Source organism: Polypterus senegalus, chromosome 7, assembly GCF_016835505.1.
Source record: "Polypterus senegalus isolate Bchr_013 chromosome 7, ASM1683550v1, whole genome shotgun sequence".
In the NCBI taxonomy this organism is placed as follows: Eukaryota; Metazoa; Chordata; class Cladistia; order Polypteriformes; family Polypteridae; genus Polypterus; species Polypterus senegalus.
In genome coordinates, this window is record NC_053160.1 from 168,615,027 (window position 1) to 168,627,994 (window position 12,968).

The window sequence follows — 12,968 nt, forward strand, 5'->3', positions numbered from 1 at the left end:
CCTGGATTGGATATAGCAGGTGCAGTTGACAGATAGATCGACCCTTGTGAAAATGCCATTTTATGCAAGTTGATATAGTTTATGGCTGGGTCTCTCAGCTTATTTATGTAGTAGCAAAATACCCGCGCTTCGCAGCGGAGAAGTAGTGTGCTAAAGAAGTAATGAAAAATTAAAGGAAATATTTTGAAAATAACATAACATGATTGTCAATGTAATTGTTTTGTCACTGTTATGAGTGTTGCTGTCATATACAGTGGTGTGAAAAACTATTTGCCCCCTTCCTGATTTCTTATTCTTTTGCATGTTTGTCACACAAAATGTTTCTGATCATCAAACACATTTAACCATTAGTCAAATATAACACAAGTAAACACAAAATGCAGTTTTTAAATGATGGTTTTATTATTTAGGGAGAAAAAAAACCCAAACCTACATGGCCCTGTGTGAAAAAGTCATTGCCCCCTTGTTAAAAAATAACCTAACTGTAGTGTATCACACCTGAGTTCAATTTCTGTAGCCACCCCCAGGCCTGATTACTCCCACACCTGTTTCCATCAAGAAATCACTTAAATAGGAGCTGCCTGACACAGAGAAGTAGACCAAAAGCACCTCAAAAGCTAGACATCATGCCAAGATCCAAAGAAATTCAGGAACAAATGAGAACAGAAGTAATTCAGATCTATCAGTCTGGTAAAGGTTATAAAGCCATTTCTAAAGCTTTGGGACTCCAGCGAACCACAGTGAGAGCCATTATCCACAAATGGCAAAAACATGGAACAGTGGTGAACCTTCCCAGGAGTGGCGGCCGACCAAAATTACCCCAAGAGCGCAGAGACAACTCATCCGAGAGGTCACAAAAGACCCCAGGACAACGCCTAAAGAACTGCAGGCCTCACTTGCCTCAATTAAGGTCAGTGTTCACGACTCCACCATAAGAAAGAGACTGGGCAAAAACGGCCTGCATGGCAGATTTCCAAGACGCAAACCACTGTTAAGCAAAAAGAACATTAGGGCTCATCTCAATTTTGCTAAGAAACATCTCAATGATTGCCAAGACTTTTGGGAAAATACCTTGTGGACTGATGAGACAAAAGTTGAATATTTTGGAAGGCAAATGTCCCATTACATCTGGCGTAAAAGGAACACAGCATTTCAGAAAAAGAACATCATACCAACAGTAAAATATGGTGGTGGTAGTGTGATGGTCTGGGGTTGTTTTGCTGCTTCAGGACCTGGAAGGCTTCCAAGATGGAACCATGAATTCTGCTGTCTACCAAAAAATCCTGAAGGAGAATGTCCGGCCATCTGTTCGTCAACTCAAGCTGAAGCGATCTTGGGTGCTGCAACAGGACAATGACCCAAAACACACCAGCAAATCCACCTCTGAATGGCTGAAGAAAAACAAAATGAAGACTTTGGAGTGGCCTAGTCAAAGTCCTGACCTGAATCCAATTGAGATGCTATGGCATGACCTTAAAAAAGCGGTTCATGCTAGAAAACCCTCAAATAAAGCTGAATTACAACAATTCTGCAAAGATGAGTGGGCCAAAATTCCTCCAGAGCGCTGTAAAAGACTCATTGCAAGTTATCGCAAACGCCTTGATTGCAGTTATTGCTGCTAAGGGTGGCCCAACCAGTTATTAGGTTCAGGGGGCAATTACTTTTTCACACAGGGCCATGTAGGTTTGGATTTTTTTTCTCCCTAATTAATAAAAACCATCATTTAAAAACTGCATTTTGTGTTTACTTGTGTTATATTTGACTAATGGTTAAATGTGTTTGATGATCAGAAACATTTTGTGTGACAAACATGCAAAAGAATAAGAAATCAGGAAGGGGGCAAATAGTTTTTTCACACCACTGTATATATATATTTATACACATACATACATACAGCAGAACCCCGTGACCCTGTAGTTAGGATATAGCAGGTTGGATAATGGATGGATGGATGAACAGGGGCATTACTACAATGGATTTGGGACTCTTCACAATTTTTACATTTTGCTATGTTGAAGCCTTGTGCTAAAATTATATAAATTAATTCTTTCCCACATCAAGCAACGCTAAATACCCCAGAATGACAAAGCAAAACAGGATTTTTTTATATTTTTGCAAATTTATTAAAAATAAAAAACAGAAATATCACATTGACACAAGTATATAAAACCCTTGCTTTGACACTGTAAATCTGGCTCAGGTGCATCCCTTTCTATTGATCATCATTGAGATGTTTCTACACCTTATTTTAAATCTACCTGTGGTCAATTCAATTCAATTCATTGAACATGATTAGGAAAGGCAAATGCCTGTCTATTGAAGGTCCCGCAGCTGACCAAGCCATGAGATAAAAGGAATTGCCTGTAGAACTTAGACACAGGATTGTGTTGAGGCACAGACCTTGGGAAGGCTGAAAAAAATTCATGGAGCATTAAAGGTCCAGAAAACCTGTATGGACGTTGGGGAAACTTTCAGAAGGACAGCCATCACTGGACTACTCCACTAATTTGAGCTTTATTACAGAGTGGACAGACTGAAGCCTCTCCTCAGTAAAAGACACATGGAAACATGCGGGTTGCAAAAACGCACCTAAAGGACAAACAAGATTTTCTGAAAAAAAAAAAAAAATTCTGATAAAACAAAGATTGACATCAAGCCTAGTTAAAACCAGGCATCACTCATCACCTATACAACACTATTCCAAATGAGGAACATGGCGGGGGCATCATCATGCTATAGGGTTGTCCTCAAGCTGCAGGAACTGGGAGACTAGACAGAGTTGAGGTAAAGCTGAATGATAAAGTACAGAAATATAACTAATTAAAACCTGCTCTGGACCTCAAACTGGGCCATAGGTTCACCTTCCAACAGAACAATGACTCTAAGCACAAAGCAAAGACAACATAGTAGTGTCTTAGGGACAGCTCTGTTAGTGTCCTTGAGTTGCAGCCAGAGCCCGGACTTGACCTCAATCAGATATCTCTGGAGGGACTTGAAAACAGCTGTCCACCACAGTCTCAATCCAACCTGACAGAGCTTGAGATGATCTGTACAGAAGTATGACAGGAAATGCCCACATCCAGATGTTCAAAGCTTAGTGTGTCATACCCAAGAAGTCCCCAGGCTACAACTGCTAACAAAAGGTGCTTCAATTAAGTTTGGAATAAAGGCTATGAATACTTTTGTCAATTTGATAGTTCAGCTTTTTATTTTTATTATATTTACAAAAAATTCTAAAATACCTTTTTGCTTTAGGATTCTGGGGTATTCAGTGTTGGTTAATCTGGGGGAAAAATGAATTTAAACGATTTTAGCACAAGGCTACAACACAGCAAAATCTGAAAAAGTGAAAGATTCTGAATACTTTCTGAATCCACTGTATGTGCGAATTAACATGCATTGCTATATTTATTTATTAGCAAAAGAGTTGGTGGTGGACTTGTGGCATATTAAGGAGCCCCTGAGACCAGACACCATCCAGGGTGAGAATGTGGAGGTGATGCAGAGCTATAAGTATCTGGGGTCCATAAGAACAGTAAACTGGACTGGTATGGTAACACAGTGATGCTGTATAAGGAGGACCAGAGTAGACTGTACTTCTTGAGGAGACTCAGGTCTGTACATGTCTGCAGCAAGCTTCTGGAAATTTTTTTCCAGTCCATTGTAGACAGTGTTTTTTATTTTGCTAAAGGCAAAATTGGATGTCATCAAGAACAATTCTGCCAACCTCTCCAGTAGATGCTTTCTTGAATTACTTGCAGCCTCAGGCTCATAACTCCATGGTATAATAAGAAGCACCACTAGGGATCTTTTTCCTGCTGACATTTAAAATAAAATAAACTTTTAATATTATATCAGTATTAAAATACATTACCAGTACAATGTATCCATTAACATAGTATGCAAACATTACCAAATAAAGAATATTTTACTTGCAAGAGTCACAACAGGTAAATCATTAACCAAAAAAGAGATTCAGAGATTAACATTACAAGCTGCCAAGAAAAGAGTTGAGGACCTTCAACATTTTTATTGTGTTTTTACTCATTTTTCCTAATGCTGTTTCTAACAAGCCCTGTGATGGACTGGTGTCCTGTCCAGGGTTTGTTCTTGCCTTGTGCTCTGTACTAGCTGGGATATGCTCCATCACCACTTGCAACTCTGTTCAGGACTAAGCAGGTTAGAAAATAACTATTCCTAACATTCCAAAGTCCATACAGAAAAGTGTGATTGAATGTCTTTCTAAAATTTGGAGTTACAGTGTGTGTATGATATTTAAAAAGTAAGGAAAGCACATTCACTATATTTTCTATCACTTTATATTCAGTTTTAAGAACATAAAAAGAAACTAAATTTAAGTAGACTGAGATAAATTTTGGTCAATCTATAATTCTAAAATATTTTAGAATATGTGCAGAAATAAAAAAGGTGTGAATGAGATTTGTCTTATGCATAGAAACAAACTACACTACACTTTAGGGATAGATAGATAGATAGATAGATAGATAGATAGATAGATAGATAGATAGATAGATAGATAGATAGATAAATGAAAGGCACTATATGATAGATAGATAGATAGATAGATAGATAGATAGATAGATAGATAGATAGATAGATAGATAGATAGATAGATAGATAGATAGATAGAAACTTTATTAATCCCAAAAGAAATAGCAGAGTTACAGCAGCAGACAAAATGAAGTAGAAATATACATATAACAAGAATGATCAGAACCTTAAGTATGCTAACATTGTACAAATACTCTATATTTCAAATTAACAAACTTTAAGTATTTACTACATTTTTAGAGATTACAATTTAACATACTTCTAAGTTACAATTTTACACTAAAAGATGTCAGACCAGAGTGGTGCAGTGGGTTGCGCTTCTGCCTTGCAGTTAGGATACCCAGGTTTGATTCCCCGGTCCTCCCTGTGTGGAGTCTGCATGTTCTCCCTGTGTCTATGTGGGTTTCCTCCCACAGTCCAAAGACATGCAGGTTAGGTGCATTGGTGATCCAAAATTGTCCCTAGTGTGTGCTTGGTGTGTGGGAGTGTGCCCTGTGGTGGGCTGGTTTGTTTCCTGCCTTGCACCCTGTGTTGGCTGGAATTGGCTACAGCAGATCCCTGTGACCCTGTAATTAGGATATAGTGGGTTAAAGATGACTGACAAAAAATATTATTTAAAACTAAGTAAATAAACTGTATCAGTTTTTTTCACCACTTTATCCCTTACTCTGGAAGTCAAGTGATGTATGGATGGATGTCAGACCATGAAGCATGAGCATATTGCACATAATTTGGCATCATTGACTGTTGAGATGTCTGCTAGACCAGTTCAGTACCATACAGCACACAGGGATCAACTCTTAATATTATACTTTATTATATGAATTAAAAGATAAATTGTGTAAAATGTAATTAAAACTTTGAAGTGGAATTTTTTAACCTTGTTTATTTAAAAAAATGTATATGGTACTGATCAGGCCATTTTTCAATTCATGAACCCTCACAGTTGATGTCAGGAGCCAGATGTTACCGTTTAATGGGGTATTAGACTGCGGTGGGCTGGCGCCCTGTCCGGGGTTTATTTCCTGCCTTGTGCCCTGTGCTGGCTGGGATTGGCTTAGGCGCCATGACCCTGTAGTTAGGATGTAGCGGGTTGCATGATGGATGGATGGGGTAATAGAGATGTGGTTATCCAACATGAGAATGGCATTCCTGATGTGAAAGTTGTTACATTTGCAGTCTAAAGATTGAACCCTTTAATTGAAAAAGTTGGAACTTTTTCCTCAATCTGAGGATATTAGTAATCAGATGTATAAAGAATAAATAATACTGAGAATTGCATAAATAACCTTAAAGAAATCTTTAAGCTGAACTACAAAATTATGTTGGTCTACAAATTTTTGTTGCCTGCAGCTATTACGCACTTTAAGGTTTCCTCCCGACGTCCCTTCCTTCACTACAGCCTGAAGCCAATCTAAGACACTACAAACGCCAGTTTATTTGTTATTTTCAGCATAATATTTATTGTATACGTTTGTATTCTATTGTCTTATATTGTATTTTGAGTTGATAAGTTTTTTTCCACTGCGTTATATATGTGAATTTATCCATGGGAGCTACTAAAAGATATCTAATCCAATCTTATCTAATTTCAATTTTATGCAAATCTGTTTTCTCAAACATGACTTTACTTTAACCTTTTTCCATTTCCAAATTTTGTGAAGGTAAACTTTGTTTAAATATCAGTATATTGAACGTTACTTCTTTTTTCTTTTTCATAAATAGCATTACTCGCACATATAAAGATATTGTTGCCACATGCAAATTAATTCATTTTAAAGGTGTGCTAAGTTATCCAAACGTATATACATTTTAAAAAATAATTGCTCCAACAGACCCCCATGACCCCGTAGTCAGGATACAGCGGGTTGGATAATGGATGGATGATCGGAGGAGTTGTCTTCTTGTCATTTACGTATGACAAAAAAACGTCACGTTACGCTAATTCAAACACATCGATGGAGCTGTATTATCAAGTTCCTTATACTTAGGAAACATAAAATTCATACAATATGTCTAAAATAGACCATCACTATAGGCAAATTTAATCACTTACTTATTTCAAAGACAGCGCCAAAAACGTAAACACCGCTCGTTTTTTCCTTGTTGGAAATATTGTCCACTTGGGCGGGAAAAAAACGTACCTGACATCACAGGCACGCGCGTGGCAAGTCTAAGAAAATGCGGCCTGTGCCTTTAAAAAGCGAAAGTGTGCGCAGCGTCGCTTCGCGAGATTTAGCTTGGCGCCGTGACCCCCATGTGAGAGCACTTCGCGGCAGTAAACACACTCCCCTGCAGATCCGCTCTGGCATGGATCTCTGAACATTTTTCCGATTTTTTTTTTTTTTTTACTTTTTTCATTGTCCCCCTCCTCCTTTTAGTTTTCAGTGTTCATTTTCGGAGGGGGTTGTTTTGGTTTCCGCATTGGTAACAGTTTGCACGACAACGGGAAGCCAGCCATGTGGATTCAGGTTCGGACCATAGACGGCAAGGAGACCCGAACCATAGACGATCTTTCAAGGCTAACCAAAATCGAGAGCTTGCGACTGAAAATCCAGGAGAATTTCAATGTCAGGCCAGAACATCAGCGCTTGTTTTACAGGGGGAAGCAGGTAAGCGATGCGATTTTTTGCGGGAGGGGCGGTGCGTCTGCGGAATGAACTCTATGGAAGTAGCCGTGCAAGGGTCTCGTCTTCCTGCCTTCATTTCATGTAGAACCGCTGAGCCTCTCCCGCAAGTGCAAGGCGGCGCTACCCGCGAAATGTGCCCAGCGTCAGGGACAGGGTGGCACGGCACCAACCATAATGGAGACTGGGCTCATGTCCGCCTCGTTAGTTTGTTGGGGGCGAAGGGGGGCGGGTGCCACCGAATTGTTTACCGATCGCGAACTGCTCACTATTTCCAGTGATACTGACTACGCAGCGCTGAGACTGTCTGGCAGATGCATTCGAAGTGCTTACTTTAATGCAGAAGTCGTCTGTCACTTGTTTTAAAAAAGGGCCCCAATTCGGAGGAACTGGCAACATTTTGTGATGTGGAAGGGCACATGGAATATACAGAGATTATTGCGAAGGTTGTATTGTAATGTTACTTCTCCTAGGCCTAGATGTTGTGTTGGGTAAAGTTCTTGACAGCGGCGGCCCGCGCACGGAGGGGGCGTCACTATTGACTGTCAAACTGTCAGGCTGGCAGACCCCCATTTGTGACAGTGGATGCGCGAACACTCCTTTTCCGGCCCCAGTGTGGCTTCTCATTGCGCCCTCTGATCCGGAAGGATGTATGGCTTGCACGTGTGTCGCTTGTCGTCTGAAGAGTTGGGGCGGGGGAATCATTGTTTACAAAACAAAAGTGATCGCAGCGGGCACCGCGAGGCTCATCTACAGGGTGGTAGACCAATTCCACCTCGGGCAGGAAGCATCCTTCAAATAACGGCACATTAGCATCTGAGCCTTTAAGGCAGGGGGTTTTAAACTTTTTAATCAAATAAAGTCGATGTCACATTGATGCAATAATTTATTATTTATTACCATAAAGACATCTGAGCCATACATAGACAAGTTAACAGTGACCATATTAGAAAAGACATTAAACGTTTTTGTTTCTGTTCAAGAATTTATCACGCATGGATATTACTAAAAGAGAAAAGTGGACAACAAACAGATGGTTAATAAAAACAATAACTATCAAGATGCCAGTGGTATAGCCATGCCAGTGCGTAAATTTAAAAGAAATAAATTCTTGGAGTGCAGCATGAGGAATTGATGATTTTGAATTGACTTCCAGTGTAAGTGATAAAGTGGTGAGAAAAAAAACTGATAGTTTATTTACTTAGTTTTAATTAATATTTTTTTGTCAGTCATCTTCCAACCCACTATATCCTAACACAGGGTCATGAGGGGTCTGCTGGAGCCAATCCCAGCCAACACAGGGCACAAGTCAGGAACAAATCCCTGGGCAGGGCACCAGCCCTCAAAAGAGCACACACACACCAAGCACACACTAGGGACAAATTAGGATCACCAATGCACCTAACCTGTATGTCTTTGGACTGTGAGAGGAAACTGGAGCATCTGGAGAAAACTCACGCAGACACGGGGAGAACATGCAAACTCCATACAGGGAGGACCCGGGAAGTGAACCCGGGTACCTGGGTAACTGCGAGGCAGCAGCACTACCACTGCGCCACCGTACCGCTCTAATATTTTTTGTGTTGATAAGAATTACTTGTGAATGCATTGGAATCACTTCAGGTTTTTTTTTTTTTGTCCAGCACCTCCTGACTTATCGGTATGGGAAGGCCCTAGCTTATAATACTCTGTTTGACTCATCTTGTTGTCCAGTTATGCAAGACTTCAAGCTTTCTGGGGTTTCTCTCATTCACCCAAAACACCCTTATTTTTGGATCATGTTTTGTGCAGGAAATCGCTTCCTTTTAATGAAGAGTAAACCAATAAATGTCATCAGCAGAAATTATCAGAAGGACCTGAAATTGTTCATGCCACATCAGCTGATCCCAGGGTTTACTCCCTAATGGGATACAAGAGGTCATAGTTGTACCTTTTCACAAAATTAAAAAATAAGAATCTTTAATATGGGCATGTGCAGTGTTGTTTTGTGCTATTTCAAGGTTGCTGATCACATTATTTACAATATTTATAATACAAATTAATATTTATTATGTTTTTAATATATTTTTAAACCGGTAGTCCTAGCTCTCTTAGGGCTTCAATAAAAATGTTCAAAAGGCAAGTTTAAAATGTAAACATGTGGGATATGATTTTATTAAATTAAATTTTATTTAATTAAACATGTATAATGAAGATTTTTCATTGTTCCATTCAAATTTTGATGAATTAGACTTCTAAGCTTACAGTGGGTTTTACATTTATTACAGAGCTCATTGTGTGGTGATTGGTTACTGTGAGAAAGAAAATGTAAGAACAGGAATTGGGGGTTGGTACATTTGACAGAGACAGTACTGCTGTATTAAATTATATATGCTTTTTCAATTTTAAAAGTGAAACTTCATCAGAGCTTTCATCAACTCACAACTTGCCTCACTGAAATTAAAACCTGGATGGATCAGAACTCTTTAAAATTAAATTACTTACAAACTGAACTCCTCCTAATTGGCACTATAGCACAACTTAAGAAAATGAGCTCCTTCTTAGTAACTCTTGGTGGTGATCTGATCAGACCTTCTTCTAATGCAAGGAATCTTTTTGTCATTTTTGATTCCTCCCTTTCTTATGCCACCCACATAAACCACATTAAGAACTTTCCAACTTTGACCTCTGCAACATATCCCTTGTTTGCACATTACCCTCCTTTTCTAATACTGAGAAACTTGTACATTCTTTTATCATATCCTGCATGGATTATTGTAACTCCCTACTGACAGGTGTCACTTCTAATCCTGTATCACATTTCCAATTGATTCAAAACTCTGATGCAAGAGTTGTAACATGGACCAGCAACAGTGAGCACATAATACCCATCCTGCTTTGTCTTATAGGATTGAATATAAAATTCTATTAACCTACAAATCTTTAAATGGCCTTGCACCGGACTATATCAATGACTTTGTTTTCTTTTCCCATTGCTGCTTTGGTTTTGTCAGAGAGGTTCATACTAAGTTAATTTGCCCTGTGTGAGTGGTCTGGAGGTCTTTTCATGGGGTTGGAATAACTAGCAAAATTTACAGATTGTAGACCGTTGTACAGGTGTTGTCTGCTCTAGCAGGGATGGTGGCAAATCCCCCATTTATTGCTTAAGGTATTCTTGTGTAATTTTTAAAACTAAATTTTAAGTTTAAATAAACACTTTAAATATATCTCTATTATAAAAGAATATCTTGAGACAAGACTATTGCCAACAGATTTTTTTCAAGTTTCGCTCTCCTCTCAACCATTTTCAACCATGCCTGCAGTCCTCTCATTCGTGTGAATGCTTTTGTCAGACATAGTTCCTGCCCTTACAGCTCTTAATAATTATTTACATTTTACTCACTTTAAGTTCCCAGTAAAAGAAGACTTACTATGTCCAAATCTTATTGAAGAATTTTATACTGAAGGGTTATCAACAGAAGAAATGAGTACATGGGCAGAGGTTTGTAGTAGCGAGTTACATTTACTCCGTTACATTTACTTGAGTAACTTTGCACCATACTTTTTTACTTTTACTTGAGTACATTTGTGAAGAAGAAACGCTACTCTTACTCCGCTACATTGGACAACATTCGAATCATTACTTTTGTTCCATTAGATACTGTACGCTATATTTTTGCCAAAGATCTACTGCATGACTGTTCCACCAATCAGACATAGGAACAATAATCGCAAGACTTTGTTTCACCAATCAGATGTAGCCATGCAGTCACATGACCACACACAAACTGTTGCATCCTAGCGGCACAAATTCCTCATAGACAGTGGACTTTTCCTCTGAGTAAGTTCCAAAACTGTCCATGAGCCCCATACTTCAGCTGAATGTCATCCTGTAGTGTCAAAATCTCATCCTGCACTATAGAGGAGTTTTAGGTGAAACAGTGTTGCAATTTTTGATGCGGGTGAATTCACCCTAAACATCTTGCCTAAATGGATAGCACTTAAATGTAGTGATTGGCTCAAGTAAAGCTGAGTCTTGAAACAGTCACTCAGTCTTTTCAGTCTGCGCACACGCCTTCCATTGCGTCTCCAGCTCTGATGCGACGTTTTGGATCTTTCCCAAATCAAGGCGCTACAGCTTTGAGGACAGATGTTGCATTTTTTGTTTGAAAGAATTAACTGAGCTAGTCATATTGACCTTGGAGTTCTCTTTTCCTTGCAGCTGTAAATGAAGCTCATTCAACATGTTGATCAGATCGGAAAAAAAAAGCCAAGTCTAGCGGCCATTGATTGTTATAAAGTTGCTTGTATTCTGCATGTTTAATGACAAGGAGAAACTCCTTTTTCTCCGGCCAGGGGTCTCTTCATCTTGGATGGACTTCTTACGCTTAATGATCGAGTGAGTCACCCGGAATGATGGAAAAATGACAGCTTTCCGATTAACTGCGATTTTAGTTCCCTCTCCTTTCTCTTTCTGAGATCGCTTTTCGGTAGGAAGTCAGTTTCGTACTTTTTATGAACAGTTTGGAAGTGCCTTTCCACATTTTCCTTCTTTGGAATAGCAATGATAGATTGACAGATCACACAAACGCAGTTCGATTGTGACATTGTGAGAGAAAAAAATCCTCTTCCAATTACACATCCAGCCCATCCCCAACCCCATTTTTTTTTTAAATCCCTTCTTTAGCCGTAATTTTGCAGTAGCTTGCATGTTTGATTGTGTGTGCGGGATGACCAGTGTGTTAGAAGAAAAGATCTCAGACTGGCTGCCCTGTATGTCAATCAAGTGGCAAATGCCATAAGGAGGATATATGATAGACTAACATTTAAAAAAAAAAAAATTTTTTTTGAATGCAACGCGATTTACCTGCAGTACCTTTCTGATCTACCAGTCAATCACGATCGCCGTATTGGACACCCTTTGTGTACAGTATATCTTGTCACTGTAAGTAGTTTGCACTGTTCAAACGTAAATGTTACCTACTGTAGGTATTGGCTTCAAAAGCTTTGTTGTGAAAAACTGAGATTTGGAACTTTGTGTTATTTGTGCATCTTTATTTTGTAAAGATGTTATTTATTTTTACTCATTTTTTATTTTATTTGGAAATAGCAGAATTTGCACATTATTTTATATATTTTTTGTCTTATTGCAGCATTTCTAAAAAATGAATTTATTATGATCAAACAGTTACTCAGTACTCGAGTAGTCTTTTCACCAAGTACTTTTTTAATCTTACTTGAGTAATTTTTGGATGACTACTTTTTACTTCTACTTGAGTAATATTATTTTGAAGTAACGCTACTCTTACTTGAGTATAATTTTTGGCTACTCTACCCACTTCTGTACATGGGTAATCCTAGCACAGAGAAACGATGAAGTCAAATAAATTAACGCGAAAATTGTTGATTGGTTAAATGCGTATCAATAGACTATGCTGAAACAGTTGGTGGTAATAGTGCGGAAGATAAAAACAACTTACAATATCCTATAGAATATCTACAACCGTTAACACTATACGGTCTTCTACCGTCCAAATTACTGTTGAAAGAAGGATGTATATATGAATGATGGGCTATGCAATAGGACAAGATTAGTTGTATTCAAAATTGGTTGAAAAAAAAGGTAATGCAATCTTCCGCGGATAACATTAGACAGCAAAGGAGATCTTGATATGCCATTCGTATTAAAACATTTACAGTTTCCCATTAGAATAGCTTTCGCCATGACAATTAACAAGTCACAGGAACAAACATTCGGTAAAGTATGTTTATTTATTAGAGAGGGAGAAC

General features: G+C 38.6%; 1 protein-coding gene across 1 annotated transcript in view; it reads left to right on the forward strand.

Annotated features, from left to right (window-relative positions):
• Window positions 1-6,778: 6,778 nt before the first annotated feature.
• Window positions 6,779-12,968, forward strand: part of LOC120533005 (E3 ubiquitin-protein ligase UHRF2-like) — a 161,910-nt gene continuing 155,720 nt past the window's right edge. The window contains exon 1 of the mRNA XM_039759592.1: window positions 6,779-7,184. Coding sequence (XP_039615526.1) covers window positions 7,032-7,184 — 153 coding nt within the window. The 5' untranslated portion in view covers window positions 6,779-7,031. The remainder of the gene's footprint in view (window positions 7,185-12,968) is intronic.